The sequence below is a fragment of the Dryobates pubescens genome, chromosome 16 (genome assembly GCF_014839835.1).
Source record: "Dryobates pubescens isolate bDryPub1 chromosome 16, bDryPub1.pri, whole genome shotgun sequence".
Lineage (NCBI taxonomy): Eukaryota > Metazoa > Chordata > Aves > Piciformes > Picidae > Dryobates > Dryobates pubescens.
The window spans coordinates 20,308,872-20,326,273 of NC_071627.1; the positions used below are offsets into that span (position 1 = coordinate 20,308,872).

The 17,402-nt window shown below is 51.3% G+C and overlaps 1 protein-coding gene across 1 annotated transcript in view; it reads right to left on the reverse strand.

The window, feature by feature from the left end:
- LARP1 (La ribonucleoprotein 1, translational regulator) overlaps positions 1-16,073 on the reverse strand; it is a 41,834-nt gene extending 25,761 nt beyond the window's left edge. Inside the window, exon 1 of the mRNA XM_054168386.1 lies at positions 15,689-16,073. Coding sequence (XP_054024361.1) covers positions 15,689-16,040 — 352 coding nt within the window. The 5' untranslated portion in view covers positions 16,041-16,073. The remainder of the gene's footprint in view (positions 1-15,688) is intronic.
- Between the last annotated feature and the right edge of the window lie 1,329 nt (positions 16,074-17,402).

Consider the following 17,402-nt stretch of genomic DNA (forward strand, 5'->3'; position numbering starts at 1 on the left):
TAGCTAAACAGAGGAAGTATTTTCTTAGTATCCCAAGTTAAACATCAATCCAGCTTGGAACCTACCTCAATTCAACCACTTTCTGTGAGAAAGACTTTTGAGGGAGACAGTGTTTATCTGAGTGTATTGTTCTCATAAATAATCTTCTATATTGGCTTCTAACAGAAAGCTGCACAGCAAGACCTAGTCCAAGGCACTCTCACACTACCCCTGGCCAGCAATATCAAATGGAAACCCGTACAGAGAACCTCTAACACTGTGTCCCACCAAGGGATGCAGGTGGCAGCCAAAGCAAAGTGAGCATTTTCCTGATGGTTCTTGGTCTTCAGAGCAATAATATCAACAGCACCCATACCAGAAAACAGGCAGCCAGAATCATGCATCTACCACCTAAATGGATGCTCAGTGCCTTAGCACATCATGCATCACTCTGGTGGAACACTTCTGCCTTGTCCTTTCCATCTCATGTGGTTCTGCCAGCCAGGACAGCATGTTGAGCAGGGCTGCTGGAGTATGGGCAGTTTCAGATGCTCAGTCAGATCACTCAACCCTCCCATGCTCTTTCCAGTTAGAGGTACAGGTCCTTCTCCTGATGACCCTATTTATTGTTAGGAGTTCACTGAAGTAGCTGGGAAAGATTAGTTGAAAGACTTTTAGGAGCATGCATGACAGCATGTGTGGAGAAACTCTGTTGATAGAGGCTCCCCAAAAGCTATCAAAACAGCACTTTTGAGAGCAATACACTGTTTTCTTCAAGGAACTTGGAAGAGAAGGAAGGAAGGCTTGCTGCAAGCCAAGGTCCTCCTAGAACAGGGGCAGGCAGGCCCCTGGCTCCTGCTTATCAGCTGCCCAAGACACACATTCAGCTGTAAAGTCATGAGAGCTGCAGCAAGGACTAACCCCTTGGAAGGAACAAAGCTCTCTGGCCTGAGCTCAATTAATGCAGAAGCAGCAAAAATGTGCCTCTACCAAAGAGCTCCTGTTATCTGCCTGTAACAGTGCACCATGTTCAAGGCATCCTCAGGCAGGGATGCTTTCACCCCACCTATGAGCAGCAGAAGCAAGGGTGGAGGGAAAAAAGAAAATGCCAAGAACTCTGCTGTTACACAAGGTTATGAGCTGTGGCCATGCTGAAGGCACATCTGAGGGTAAAAACAACACACCCAGAAAAACCTCCAAGCACCAGCCTGGATGCTCTGCAGACTCCACATTCTACTGCAATCCTCCACCAACACATCATCCAGGTAGACCTAAACATCTTGTACTTCTGTGATGGTTGCTGATGAGGTCAGGCTCCCACAACAGGGAGTAGAAATACCCTGTACTCGGTCTGAAAGATCCCAAACAAGAGGCAAGTTCTGCATCCTCCTACTTGGGTAACATTTAGACAACTTCTCCACAGAGCACCATGTACTGGTTAATGCATGTTACCTGTTTGGACCAGCTAGCTGTACCAGCTATTACCAAAGCCCCAAATTAACAACTAAGACTACTACTACAGTGGCAGAGGACAGGAATTCCTTTGTGCCAGCCAAGAGCTACAGGCCTTGGCAACCAGCCTCCTTTCCATACCCCTGCCAGGTACAGTTCTCCAGTTTGCATTCCTGCTAGGCTGTCCAAGCAACTCTTCATCAAATGCACACCACAGCTTGGCCAACCATTTGCACAACCAGTCATCCACAACAGGTCCAGCTATCCCCTTCTAGAAACCACAACCACTCAGCAACAGATTTGCCCCTGAGTGTGCTAGAACAGCAGTGGAAGGTCCTCAGCTGCTTAGATCAGTAGAAAGCAAGGACCACACACAATGACCACGGGCAGGTATTGCTCACATTCACCATGAGAGGCTTGCCAGCACAACTCCTGTTGAGAAAAGACACCTGCCTCTAGTCTTCAGCTTTCCTGTTTGGGAAGACTGAGCTTGTCTAACTCATCACAGCTACTATTAACAGAGATTTGACTCCAGAGTAGAGACCCAAGAGCAGAGGGCTTGCAGGCAGCTTTCCACACTGCCAAGAACAAGCACAAAACAAGCAGTGTGCAGGACCTGCTCGTTTGAATAATAGGGAGGCCAAGAGGAGACAGATGAAGCAGGGTGGGTCAGGGACCATCAAGCACAACCACCCTTTGGGACATCTTCTTCCCTTGCAAGCACAAGTGACTAGATTAGAAATTAGCCTGCCAATTAAGGGCAGCACCTGAGGTGCCCAAGAGAAGTCTAAATCAGGCAGCTTGCTTTTCCCAAGAAAGCCATGGTGGGGAAAGAGGCAGAAATGTGTGTGGCTGGCAAAGATAAACCCTTTGGGCTGTTCCCCAAGGAGTCCACCTAGCACACTGCAAGACTGAGGCTGCCTGTCCAGTTGAGCTCCCTTCCCAGTGCTCCCCAGGTTTAAAAATTTCAGATAAATAAGAACAGTCAACCATGAAGGACCCAGGCAAAGAGCAGACTGGGATTTTCCTGAGGCAATGTGCCAGCATGAAAAACCAAAGCCAGCAACCCAATCTCACTGATTGCTCCCACCATACACACCACCTTCCCACAAGACACCCCAATGCCAGGTATCCTGATGCAGGCCAAACCTCAGAGTAACATTCCAAAGCAGCTTTCCACCATCCAACCAGCCAGTTGTCCAGCAGCAGGCACTCACATGGAGTGGAGCAGCTCTGCCCCTGCCTGCACCATATCTTCCAGCCAAATCCAGCCCACCACACTGGGATGATACAGAATAACCTCCAACCAGCCAAATGGAAAGGACCAAGAGGCAATACCGAGTTGCAAGCAAGGAAGACTCATAACATTTGGGCTCTGTGGTCTCACATTTCCTTCCCCTTCTTGCATACAGACACTTCTCAGTACAGGCTGAAAGGAGAAAGACTTGGTGTCTAAACACAGGGATTATACTCATCACAGGAACCAGTGAGCACTTGATCACAGCACCAGTCTCTGGCAAGCCAGCTATGTCCCGAGCCCTTTCCCATCCTCCTCAGCTCTGTACATTATCCACAGAGCCTACATCACCTCAGTGGAAACCACTCTCCATGAATCTCCTGTTATCAGCAAAGGGAGGCAGAGGAAGGAGCCAGCAGGAGGAGGTCAAGGGCCAGCAGGATGTGGGGATGGGCACGGAGCATCCCCTTCTGTGCTGTCATGTAAGGGCGCAGATGCAGGACAGAGGCGCTTGCTCTGAACACCAATACCCAGAGCTGCTGTAAAAATAAGCCCAGGAGACAAAACCAAATTGAGGGCAGCCCTTATTTGAGGTGATGCTGGGGGGTGGATACAGAATCCCAATTTTTGCCTGACAGTATTTTTAAAACACAGGAGACAACTATATGCTAAAATGGGGCATTTAAAGAGAAAAGCTGATGCAGCCACACACATACTCCCTCCCTAGGGGCTATCTGGCCACTGCTGCTATTCAGGTATCTGGGACAGGTCCAGAAATGCTACCCCATTTACAAGCCCAGATCTCCCCCACTCACTCCAGAAGCATGCTGATAACTGGCCTCCTCCACCAGCCACACTTCAGAGTCAAACCCAAAGCCCTGACAGGAAGCCTGCCTTCTCCCAGCTCTGGAGCTACAGCTGGGAAGGGACCTCCAGCACTCATTGCCTGTCCCCAGCCCCTCCACCACCAGCACCCCTTCTGTGCCACAGATGTTGCTTCTTCCCAGCAGGGTCTGAGAGACAGCAGCTAAGGAGCAGCTCATTAACCCTGATGCAAGAGAAACGCTGACTCGTTATTAAGCAACCCACAGCCCTAACTGCCGAGAGGGGCAGGGCTGCAGGCAGTGGCAGCCAGCTCCCTGCACCCCGCTGCCCACCCTCCCCACTACCAGATACCATTCTGCTCTCCAAACTGGGGGAGAAACGACCTCAATGTGCTTTGTGTCGTCTGCCAGCCACCAAAGCTCACTGACTGGTACCAGTGTGCTGAGCAAGGGCTGCTCCTGGGCACACACAGGTACAAGTACACATGACAGGATGCTCCTCAGCTGCACCCAGCAGGACACACCGCTCAGCCACACTGCCACTGCTATGAGAAGACAACAGCTGATTTGTTCTGGCTTTGGACCCATGCAGTTGTAACTAAATCATCCCTCCACGTTTTGCAGACAAAGGACTCGGACATCATCAAAAAAATGACCTCTCCAAGGTCACACAGGACTCAGCAGCAGAGACGTGACCAGAACTCGGTTGTGACAGCTCAAAAGCTTGCAGGGCTGTGCTAGTTTCCCAGGAGAGGGATGAGGAAAGGAAATGCTGGCAGATAGCAGGATCTCCAGGGATCTTTCCTCCTAACCTGACCTGCCACCCGGCAAGGACAATTCAGCTCTTCTGGCTACAACAGCGATTCTCCCACCGCCAACAGCACAGGCAGCGGAAAGCTCCAAATTACAGAGTCCAGCATCTGCTGCAGAAAGACCAGTGCCATCTGAATCTCTTCCCCATCCCCAGGCAACTTCTCAGCTCAAATCTGTATCACCCAGCTCCCCCTCAGAGGCCAAGGCAGTGTCTGCACAGGTTCCCAAGACAGTTACAAGCCTCTTCAAAGCAATGCTCAGAGGAGAGGGGGCGAGGCCTGCGAGGAAAAAGTAGCAAAGCAAGAAACCCCAACCCCAAAGATTAGCATGGCAAATTATGTCACTCCTGAGATCTTGCTTGCTTCCTGCTCCCCCTCCTTCACTACTTGCTGAGCAGGCTCGGGGAGGGTCCAGCTCTCAGCCATCCAGATCTTCCCAACCCTTTCCAGCTGCCAGGTCCAGGCAAACCCCTCTCACAACTCTCAACAACACTCAACTGTAAGAAGTATCTTTACCTCCCCAAAGAGAAGCTTCGTATGGGTAAAAGATTCAAGCCAGATGGATCAACCTCACATGATGGTGGGTAGGTCCTAAGACACCACTAAGATCTGTGAAAGAAGATAAAAAGCTACAGAAGCATTTATCAGCTTCCAAACCAGTTTCTCCACAAGGGTATCCAGATCATTAGATCCTTGGTAAGTAGTCCTGTTCTCTCCATCTTCTGTTTCTTCTCAGACACCCTCAATACCTACACTAAGCTGAAGAGCTGCAGCCAGTGTGAGCTGACATTTGTTTCCCACAAAACATGTGGAAACAAATGCTTGAAATGGGTTTTCAGTGTATAAACGGCCATGGTTTTGGTGCAACTCAGCTGGGGTGCTGCTGCTAACTTCACATACTTGGAAAGGGATGAAGAATTCCAGTATCACCAAGCTGCAAGAAGAACACCCCTGGCAAAAATCACCTACTCCCAAATCTGAGCATTATTTGTCAAAGATAGCTCCTTAGCTTTAACTTCATGCCACACATTAAGCTAGTAGCTTAATGCTGACATTCAGTTTCTTCCAGACAGAAGGGGAGCAGAGCTGACCAAGCAAGGCTGCAACTGCAGCTGAAGATAGTCACCACTGGGACCAGCACTGTGCCTGGCAAAAGAACCTGTCAGGTATCTGCCTGGAAGAGGGTCCAGGTCTCTTCTCTGAGCACCAGATGCCAGTGGAGTTGCGGGGAACGCACACCTACTCAGTCTGACCAGAAAACACCTGAGAGCTCTCCAAACAGACAGCCTTGCAAGTCCAACACTTGCATATGCACAGGCACACAAAGAATAACTGTAAGGTCACTGCTGTTTTTTCTCCCATCCACTTATCAGTGCTTGCACTGGAGAGAACAAACACTGGGTGTTCTCTCCCATTAACCCCTTGCCCCCCATCTCCAAAACAGACAAGCAGCAAAACTCCCATAGACTGAACACGCCAATTCACATGAGACAAAAAGCAGCAGAGAATGTACAAGGCACATCAGAGGTGTCCCATTACAGTTCCCCTGTAGCAGCTGGTGACCCAGCTCTCTGCCTCACATCCCTTAATCACCAGGAAGCCTGAAGTGACACCACTGGATGCCTCCAGCCCTCCAACCTTACATGAGACTGAGCCCAGCAATCACAGCCACCCTCCACAAATTGCTCTTTAAGGTACTGGACATTGAACAAGAACTAAAAGTCCAAGTGTGATCAAGCAAAATCAGTGTGTCTCAGATTCACTGGAACACAAGAACCATTTTAGTGCAGCCCAGAAGCCAACTGGATCCCACGCTGTGGAAACCAACACAGACTGGCACATCCCTCTGACAGGGTCATCTCACATTGCGCTGCAGCACGCTTTTCTGTGTGTGCATCAAGGGCAGGCAGCCTCAGACACCACAGCAAAGCTCTGCCTAAGGACAGCTCAGTAAGCAGCTAGCAAGACAGAACCGTCTCCCTATAGAGTATCCGTTACCATAGACAGAAATCCAGCCTCTGCATGAAAAAGCATCCCTCCTGCTTCTCATAAGTCCCAGTATCATGGATATGTCCCATAACATCAGGAGGGGCTGCCATAAATGCATGTGAAAACCCCAGGAACTGAAAATTGCAAGGCATTCTCCACCTCAAGGCTGCAGGCAGAAGGCCAAGCAGGGGGGACTGTAGGATACACAAGGCAGCACAGCAAAGACAGCCTAATTAAATCCCTTGACTGAAGAAATCACCAGATTCACAGTCTGAGATGTTCCCCCTCTCCAGTCCAGGCTATCTGGTTGGTTTTAATCAAATACACAGCTTTTCCAATCACCCTCCAAACTCCATCCTTGCTTGGTTCCACTTCTCTGCTGTTGATTAGATCAAGTGTGATTTGAGTTCCAACTGAAGTCAAGTGGGCTGTCTGCCCGTGATCTGCCATGTCTCTTCTAAGTCATCTTCGTAGCTCTACTTACAGATTTAATTTTTCATTTGGAAAACATGGATCACTTACAGCAAATTCCTCCCTGTACAGTGTGCAAATGCCACATCTGTCACTCACCAATCAAAACAAAAGGAGAGCCAGAAGACTTCACCTGAGATTGGGAGGCCAAAAGAAATCAATCCCCCTTTTGTTCAGTGCAAGACCCTCTGCAGCGGCAGAGGACTTCTGAGCACTCCGAAGATGCATTAGATCACATTAGGTATTCCCCTGAGCTCTCAAGGTTTAGCTGGGACTAAGGAAGTGAAATTTGATATGATTACAGCCAGCAAAATCCCATGCTTTGTCATCTGAGCACATGGTGAAGACACCTCCAATTCACTTTTCTGCCTTGTTGGGTGGGATCTTGTGCACAAATACCCTATCACATCTGCTTCAGTCAAGAGTAAAACCTCTAGAGAGTATTTATGGGACACCATTAGCCACATTTCAGTATTTGCTGCTCCAGTTCAAGAATTTCTCAGCATTACATATACTGTTGTTACTGTTTACACTTAAATCCTTGTTTTTCCATTCACTTGCTCCCTTCCACAGCCTTGCAGCTGACTTGCCAACATGAGCCCACCTGGAGGTACATAGGGCAAAGGGCTTCAGCCACTCCTTTTAATAGTTCTTTTTGTGCTAGGTGAGGCCTAGAGCATTGCTATTTTTAATTATGGTCAAGTCCTTACTTTCAGTAGGCTTGTGGGTGGCTGGAAGAGTTGACATGAACAGACATTGCTACTCAGCTAGGTGGGCTTTGTGAGTGTTTGGGAGGGCTACAGCAAAAGTTTAAAATGATTGGAGAAAGAATCCTAAGTGTCTTCCAGGAATCAATTCAGGGTTTCTTTTGCAACTTTTAATACAAAAAAAAAAAAAAGAAAAAAGGAAGATCTGGCCTTGGAGAATCTGAATAAATGAATTTGCAGTAGTTTGAAGCAAAGGTTGGCTTATCAAACATTTGAGTGTTGCTTATTAACCGTAGGCGCTCAGTATTTCATTCCATCACTAGCTTCACCATCTGTAAGTGTGCAAACCAGACAGCTTGGTAATTAACATTTGGTAAATTAATAATCACTCATTTGCACCACTGACCAGAAGTTTTCAAAAGCACAGTTAAAGTAAGGAGAGGGGGAAAAAAAACCCACAACAAAAAAAGAAATCCAGATTGGATTTAGTGCAAAGGCTGAATATGTATCACAAATAATCTGCTTAGTGCTAAGCATTTAACAATGTACTCACCTTCTGGCAGCACCTCCCAGTTAGCAGGCAGGTAAGACACCAGTATCTGTTACTTTCCCATCACCAACACCCTAACCTTTCCTCATTTTTGTGGCTTTTCCAATTTCATACTTGTTTCCCCACAGATTTAGTCCGGAAAAACTCACCCCTTCTCTCAGCATTTCAGACTTACTAAAACCTCTTAACACATCCTGCTCTGAAAACCCTCTGTTCCCTCCATGCATGCATCCATCAGGCAAGTCAAAAGAAGTCAAATGACTACCAGGAAAGAAGAAGAGATAAGCAGCCCCTGCGCCCTCCCTGCTGCCGGCAGCTCCCTTCCAGCGCGCAGCCATGCCCTGCAGACTGCAGAGTCACTCTGCAGGAGCGCGGCACACGCTGCCGCTCAGCTGGAAAAACGTGCTCAGCACTGTGCTCGGGAAGGACTCTGCTGCCTCCCACCACCCCCAGCCTCTGGGGCTGCACCCCCATACCTGGGCAGGGAAGAGGGGAGCAGCACCAGGCTGCCCCCAGGCTCACAGGGCACCTCCTGGCTGCACTGGCACCCAGCGGGAAGGACACACTGCACATTTCCACCCACTGCCCAGCTTTCCAATCACGGTTTAACTCTGGCTCATGTGTCAAGGACACGTGAAGTTCACAAGTCCCATCCGAGCCCCCACTTCTTCCCAGTGCCCCCTAACTACTGGTCTCACTGTCACCAGGGCATCTCCACAGAACCCACCACAGACCAAACAAATAACACAGTGGAGCACCACAGATACTAAGCCACCTCCATCGCCTTCCTCAGGGGGCAGGGATGCCTCTCCTAGGGCCCAACAGAGGCCAGGTCAACTTTGGGAAGCAAGACAGGAGTGCAGTGGAGAGAAGCACCTGTGAGCACGTGGCCAGGTCACAGGCCAGCTCTGCTTGCTATAGCAGCAGGTTGTAGACCTGTTTCCAACCACTTCAAGGGGTGCCTGGCAGGAAGTGAATGTGCTTCCCTAGGAGCAAAGGTTGGAGCAAGCTGCATGCCACGTGCGCTCCTGAGGGATCCAGAGCACCATCTTCTAGATCAAGTGAAGAAAAGGTGCCTGTGTCACTTCTGAATGTCACCAGAGCCAGACTGAATGGCACTGGCAGACCTTAGTCACACGAAGGGCTACCTCCATTGGTCATTTCTAAAGCAAACAGGGCTTTCCACCTGACCCCTCACCCTGCCAGGGCCATCATGGTCACCTCCTGCAGACCATCAGCCCCAAGCTATGCACAGCAGAGCTGTCTACCAACCCTTCCAACTTGTGACCACACAAAGTAACAGGATGACTCAAAACCAAAAAAAAACCCAAATCACAACCACTGCTGAAGCACTCTGTGTGTCCTTACACAGCGCTGCAATCCATGGAAGTGATGAGGCAAGCTGCTCCTAAGTCAGCTTTGCTCCAGAAGGACACTGAAGGTAAACCACTGATAATGCAGGTATTAGATCAGCCAGTTTGCAGCCCTTCCTCCATCTCCTTGCACGTGACAACAGCATATCCCCCAGCACACGCAGCTTTAATGCTGTGGGAAGAGCTCTTGATCCCGGGAAGATTCACAGCGAGTGTAACACAGAAGCCGGGCCAGACAACTTGCTAACGGTGGCTCTGGCAGCTCAACCAGCACCAGCAGCCCGGTGCAACAGAAATCCCAACAGAGGTACAGCACATCACACACCAGTGTACTCAGGAAAGGCAATCCTGCCCACAGAGGGCTCCCAAACTGTAGCACTAGCACATGCTCTGGTAGAGGGAAGTTCAATTAGGAGGATTACTGGGAACCTGCAATTACAGGATGAGCCTCTGTTTAGAAACATGTTGTCACTTGACTTGACCACTGTTTCCACAAGCCTGCCCAAAAAATCCCATGTATCTTGTGCAGTATTAGAATTGCCACCAGCAGATCTGTTTTCTACTCCACAGCTGTTGTACCTTCCCATGCACAACACCCGCTTCTCCTTTCAACCAAACAATCCAGACCAGCCCTGACCCCAAGAAGTCTGATAATTGATTTAGTTGAGGCCAAGCCCAGTTCCTATTTGTTCTGGTCACCAGTTACTGTTTCCTAAATACTCAAGTAGCTGCTCTTAAGTTCTCACTGCACTACATTCACTTCTTCAAAGCTTTGCTTTTACTTTTTCTCTGACCTGCTCAGGTCATGCAGCTGCATCACTTGCCCACACATGCACAGAGTACCCAGAACTTTACCCAACCCCAGAAGCTCACTTCTTGCCCATGCAAAGCTCCACTTAGATGGCTTTACCACTACCCAGCAGGTATCACCAAGGTTGTACCACCTCTTTCCCCAGGTTCCCTGTGTGCACAGCAGACCACAGACTTGACAGAGCCAGCAGCATGAAGTCTAAAGCCACTGGTAAGAAGTCAGTAAAGGTTCCAATGCCAACATGACCAGGAAACAAATAACACTTTAAAGACCATAATGTAAATACATACCATGGCTGGAATGCACAAAACTCACCACTCCCAACTGGACTTAGGGTAAGAACAAAGCAAAGAAAAAAAGCCTTCTCAGGTCTCCTATGGGTTACCTGCCAGATCTACAGTGAGGCCACCATACCTCCACTTATGTGGTTATTGAGATGGGAACAGAGCTCCTCTGTGAGATGCACCACCATAAAGGACTCCACAATCCTGTGTGTGCATTCAAATGTATTTAAATTTTCACTAAGATTCTTTTTTTTATTATTTTTAAGCCCTTGCTGTTTGCAGCTGTAGTAACTTTAAGGATCCAAATACTCATCCTGGCCTAGACAGGACAGCTAACATGCTCACTTCTTGTTTAGACAAACAAGCATCACCACCAAGGTGGTGTCAGAGATTCATTGCAAAGTAGTTTCAAGTACACTAAGAGCAACCTAAGTCCATCCAAGCTGACATTTGGTGTTCTCCTGAGGATAATCTCACAGCAAAAGCAAAAACACAGCAAAAGGATCAGGTATCATAATTTGGAAGGGAGAGAAAAGCATTGCAGCCCCAGTGCCCCCCTTCCTGGCCCTGCTTTTTGCACTTGATTTGTCTTCACAAGCGACCCAAGTACCGTCTTCATCCCAAACCAGTAATCCCAGATACAATCCCAAGGGAAACCACCTTGGCACCACAGGCAAAAAAGTTTAAAGGGTAAGAAGGTGTTTGGTGAGAATCCTCTAGCAACACCTTGGACCTGGAAATCTAGAACTGGAAGTCACAGCAGAAGCAAGTGCTGAAGCCCAGCAACCAGGACCAGTGAGTCAGCTCTCAGGAGCTGTGCTGCATTCCCCAGCCTTCCCGAAACAAACAGTGCAGAACAGGGCAAAGGTCCAGCACAAAGCTGAAGGGCAAAGGTGTACAGAGGAGTTAAAGCTTCACATTTTTTGGAGCAGTGAGCTCCAGTTACGCTCGTCCTCTCATAGTAAGATGGGAAGAGTTACTCAAACTTGAGTTGTGGGATGGGAACAAAACAGTATTTCAGGGAGGAAACCTGGGGCAGGGCTGGGGGGGGAAGGACTCCTGCTGCGATAGCTCTGTTGCAACAAACAGCCAGGAGAGGTCCATAATTACATGCCACGACAGAGAGAGAATTGCCCAACACTTTGGAAATAGGTGTGTGCAGCACTACCAAGCTGGATACCCAAGCAGGCAGATGCACACGTGTACTCCAAACACAAAGAAATGCCAAAGGTAAAATAAGTTTCCCATACATCTTATCTCCTCTACTGGAGGCTGGTTTCAAGGAAAGCCCTATGGGGACTTAGTCAGCAAGGGGTGAGAAGCTAATGAATCTTCCTCTGCCTTCTCCTCAGTACTGGTAGCCAGCCCAGCCTCTGCTCTGGCATAAATCAACACGCACTCTCTCTGAACAATAGTCGACTAACCTCTGGTGCTTGCTGCTAGCAACTAAGGTGTGCCTTCTGGAAAGTACTGCGTACCCGCCCAGTGCATGTGCCAAATGGCAAGCAAGAAACTCTACTCAACAAACTCAAACACCTCTTGCATCTCCACTAGGAAAGACATTGATTTCTCCCGCTTGAGTGTTTGCAAAACCAGCATAAAAGTTAGTACAGGCGAAGCTTGGCAGTTGCAGCGCCAGGCATTAGAACCTGCGTGTTCTCGCTTTCAAGATGTCAATGGCTTTAAAAATTAAGAAGTGCCAAGTGCCTTGATGCAACATTTCTTGAAAAAACTCCAGCAGGTTTTGAAAACAGGGTGCTGTTAACACCTGTCTGCACCAATGCTTGCATCAGCACCAGCCCGGGTGCAGGGCACAGTGGAGGAGTACAACATGTTCCAGAAGGTCAAGCTGCCTTTAACTGCAAGCCACCCTTCTCCTCTGTGGAAGAACTGGAGAAAATACTCCGAGTTTGGTTTAAAGCCAAAAGTGCAAAGCTGTTTTTGCCAGAAAATGCTTCCTTTGCTACTGCAGACACACACACTACCATCATGCCTTTGCCAGTCAGGCTGCTGGCCGCATTTATTTACATGATAAGAGAACGTGTAAGGAGAGGACAGTCACGCAGACCTTGTTACTAGATCATTAGAGAGTAAAAATGAGGCATAGTTACCAGTGCCAGGATCCCCTCAAAAGCAGTAAGCAGTGTCAAGTACAAGCCTTGCCACATGGGATGGGTTATCTCAGGACTCAAAGGATCCCCTCTGATCCCTTGTACCCTGACTCTGAAAGGCACATGAATAGAAATACAACACATGTCTTGTCAAGCCACCAGGAAATTCACTGGTGTGCCACTCCAGCTGAGCCTCAGCCTCTGCTTACAGCATCAGCAGTATCACTGTTGTCTAACTTGATCTAATGGTTGCTCCACTTACTGCCACGCCACTGTGCTTTTGGGGGAAGGGATTAAGAAGCCAGGAGTGGCTTCACTTCAGTAGTCCTCCTTTCTGCAAAAGCAAAAACATTTACTCAAACACCCTCACTGCCAACCCTGAGCATAAAAACGCTGCAGCAGGTAAGCAAGACACTGACTTCTGAAGATAAATCCTGATCCATCAGGACACCGTTCATCAGTCCCTACATCAGCCCTCCCATGCTGCAGCAAGTCAAACAGTTCAAACTTCCCTATCCATTTTCTGACACAGACAGACCTCAGAAATATCTCAAAAGATGGCTGTTTCCTCTAGGCCACAGCTCAAGGCCTTTCTTTCCTTTTGTAAGCAGCAGTTCCAACACAGACCATTACAGAGGTAGGTCTTGCCCATTAAATCTGTTCTGTGGGTCTACAATTAATAGAATCATTATAAAAAATTAGGGCTTTCAAAGCCTGTAAAACAAGTCAGAGAGAGATCTGTTTATCTTTACACTGCTGTCCTCACCAAGCTCCCTGGTCTCCCCTCACCAAGCTCCCTGGGTCTCCTCATTACCTCTGGGAGGATCAGGGCTAGAAACATTTAGTACCTCTAGCACACAAGCAGTGCTCTGGGAACACTGCTAGATCGTGAGCCATGGTTTTGCAAGGTCTGCTGAAAACCCAAAACCATCCAGAGACAACTGTCCAGAGTTTAGAAGCTCTCAACCTGCTTTAAGTATACAAAAGAGTGGCTTTCCCTAGGCCTGGAGGGTCATGGCAACACGACAGCACACCTCATCAGCACCATCCCTTCACAAAAACTCACACCCCAGATCTTTTTTGTGATTTTTTTGGTAAGCATCTGCCAAAAGAAATCCTCTACTCAAAGCAGTGAGGGCACAACTCACTGTGGACACCACAAGAAGGTACTAGGGCAAGGAACTGCCTGGCAAGGTCAGCTGCCAGCCTGCCTCTCGTGAGAGCTCACCAGCCGTGTTTATTTTACACGTTTTCTCTTCTGCTAACGAACTGGCAGCAAAAGAAACAATGCCCCAAGAGAGGAGAGCCAAGAAGCAGCAGCGTCTGGGCGCTGCAGTTGCTGCTGCCAAGCATCCCAAAACACACCACTAACCAATTCCATTATTGAAACGCCTTCAGGAACACCATGACAATTGTGCTCAGCCCAAGAAAATTCGGAGTGTTGCAACATTACTCCCATGCCCTACCATAGGGTGGACATGTTACTGACACGCTCTCGCCCTCAAAAAAGCCCAAATCATCCTCCTCCATATGCTGGGCTGAGTGCTTCGTCTCTGCTAGCTTAGACAAGGCACCCACCTTTGCAACTGGCCTGGTAATGAATCCAAACACACTATGAATGTGAGCCTCAAACAGAAACATTCAACCTTCAGTGGTGCATCTTTTGGTTTATTTCTGGGGACTGTTACCGGAGCAGGCAGCGCAATGGAGCAGTGGAGTGCAGCTTTCACACAAAGGAGCGACGTGACCAGTTTTATGTCACACCACAAGAGACAAATGTGGACAGCAACGCTGTCCCAGATTTTGTTAGGCTTTGCTTATGTTGGTGTGTGCAAAGACAAACCACCTAACATTATGAACACGGACTTTTACCTGGCACAATTAACTTCTCCTCTACACTCCCCATTAAGATGACAGCTTTCCAGGTGCAAATTGCAGAGCTGTTCATCTTCCAAAGATCAATACCTCTGATGAATCATCATGCCAGGCAGTAACAGTTATTGCAAAACACTAGCACATACAGTAATTGAGAATCTGATGTCATATCTGGCAGTGTGATTTTAGAGTTAATAAAGGCAGGCTGGAAAAATTCTTTCCCAAACAAGACACTCGGTGAAAACTTCTGTGTTCCTCTTAGTACCGACTGACTTGAAGCAGGTGTGAGCGATGCCCTGGCAATAGCAACGTTTTATCCCAACTTCCGAGGAAATGGTTGTTCTGCAATTCCAGCTTTTGCTGATGGCAGCAGAAGGTTAAAACCTCGACTTAGACGGTGTCGCCCCACTGGACGCTTCCCCACGCGACTCCCTTTTGCGGACACCCCCCACACCTCAAAGCCGTGCACGCTTCGCTGCTGACAATCGCTGTTCGCAGCTGCAAGCGAGCAGAGGCAGAGCCGCGCCGGGCCGCCGCAGCAGCCCCCGACCCTGCCGCCATGAGTCGGCAGAGAAAGGCGGCGCGGCCTGCGCGCCGGGGAACAGCCGCCGCACACGTGGGCAGCGCCAGGCCGCGGAAGGCCCTCCCGGGGGGGCGGTGGCGGGGTGCGGCGAGGGCCGGGCCGCGCTCCCGGGGGAAGCGACCACGTTGCCTGCGCTGCGGCGGAATGCTGGGAGCTGAGGCGGGGAAGGTGGGGTTGGAGCTTGGAGCGGGGCCGTTGCCGCGTGCCCCATCACCAAGGCCCGGCCACCGAGCGCCTCCGGCCGCCAAGAGCCCGGGCCCGCCCCGCCGCTGCCAAGCCCTCGCCGGCCCCCACCTCCCCCCCTCCGCCACCGCCGCCTCATGGCCGCTGCCCGGGCCGGGCCCAGCTCCCCTCCCCCGCACACGCGCTCCCCGCCTCATGGCCACGGACGGTGCTGCCGTTTCCTACTTCCACCGACCCCCCACACAAACACCCCGCCGCTCCCTCCCTTCGCCGCCCTCCCCTCATGCCGGCCGCAGTCCCGCTCGCCGGCAGGCCGCAAGCGCGGCGCCGTCCCCACGCCGTGCCGCATGGCGCGGCCGGCCGGGGCGCGGTCGGCGGCGCAACGAACTCTCTCCACCACCGCCTCTGTCGTTACCCCCTCACCTCACTGCAACTCCCGGTACCCACCTGGAGGCGACTGCCCGTTCACCACCGGCGCGGCGGCGGGCGCGTTCTTCGTCCAGGGGTTCACCTTGGGCGGCGGGGCCTCGATGAACTCCCGGCGCCCCGCGCCGCCCGCCTCGCCGCCGTCCTCCGCTTCCCCACCCGCCCTCAGCAGGCTCTCCTTCTCCTGGTTGTTGCTCTCCTCCTTCTGCTGCTTAGCGCTGGGCGGCCGCGGTGCCGCGGGGCCGCCGTCGGGGCCCATGGGTGGCTCGCCCTTCTCCCGGCCACCGTCCTGCGGCGGCTTCAGCACCAGGGCGCGCTCCTCGGCGGGCAGCAGCGGGGCGCCGGGCAGCAGCGCCTCCACCTGCGTCGCCATCTGCGCGCCCCCGCCCCGCCGGGGAGCTCTGGAGTCCCCCCCCCCGCCGCCGCTGCCGCCGCGCGCTGCCCACCCCCCCCTTCGCCGCCGCCGCAATATGGAGACGCGCGGGGACCACGCGACTGCCGCGGGGGCGCGCGCCGCGCCGGCCCGCCCGTCCGAGCGCGCCACCGCCGAGGGGAGGGGCGGGGAGGGGCGCGCCCTCGCGGGCCGGCCGGCGGCGCGCACGTGCCTGATGCAACGCCCGGCCGCGTAGAGGGGGGGGGACCCTTAAAGGGGCCTTGAGTGCGGGGCTGTCCCCGGTGCCGGGTGGCGCTCTGGGCGTGTGCCGGGGCGCCGCTGCCGGCTGGGGAAGCTCTGAAACGCACCGGGGAGCCCCGGAGCCGCCGCCTCGGCAACGGCGCACTGCTGCAGAAACAGGAGTAGAGCAGTGAACCGGGGAGTAACGAGGGTGTTGTGACACGCTTCGGCCCCGAGCCGCGGCATGGGGATGCTTTTCGATACCCACTCCCGAATATAACGGACCGGGCGGCTTCGGGTGATTCGGTCTCCAGTGGAAGGGACTCGGTGCGTGTCCTGGGAAATAAGTCTGTGCTGGGGAAACTCCCGGTGTCCTGATCTGGGCAACAACCACAGATCTTCGTCTGAGAGTGTGAAATGTTTAACTGATCTCCAGCTGGTGAGGTCTCGCTGGGTCCTCACTGCCTTTGACATCCTCAGTATTTGTCCCCTAATTCTTGTGGTCAGCAGGAGTCCAAACCCTGTGTGTAAACGCACACAAATTCCACGCATCCAAAAGCAGCCTGCACTGCCGGTACCACCTAGCCCAACCTGCCTCTCTCACTGTGTCCCCTAGTCTATGCCTCTTTTATTCCTATCAAACCTCTCCTGGCCTTTCCAGTGAGCATGGTGCTCCACTGCTCCCTGGAAAGGTCCATCTGGAAGCCCCAGCATGTCCTGCAGCCCTCTCAGTGCAAATCCCACAGGAGACTCGGCAGCATGACAAAGCACTGAAGCTGTAGCTGCTGGCTGATGGTGCGTGGAGAAGGATGAAAAGCTCATTTCACAGTGTTGCTGCTAGAAGGCAAGAAGAGGGCAAGAGGCAAACATGAGCTCAGCACTCCATTTAGAAGGGCAAAAGTGTCAAGGTGCTGGCAGATCCACAGAGGGAGTCTCAGGATGTTGAGCTTGCTCCACTGAGCCCATCCTGACTCTCCACATCCCTCAGGAGCCAACCTCTTGTCTCAGCACACTAGTGTGCCACAACCTTGGGGATCGCCAGGATGTGCTACATCCCAACTACATTTGAGAATTTGGCTGGCAAAATTCCAATAGGAAGCTTATATGTAATTCCAGAAGAGC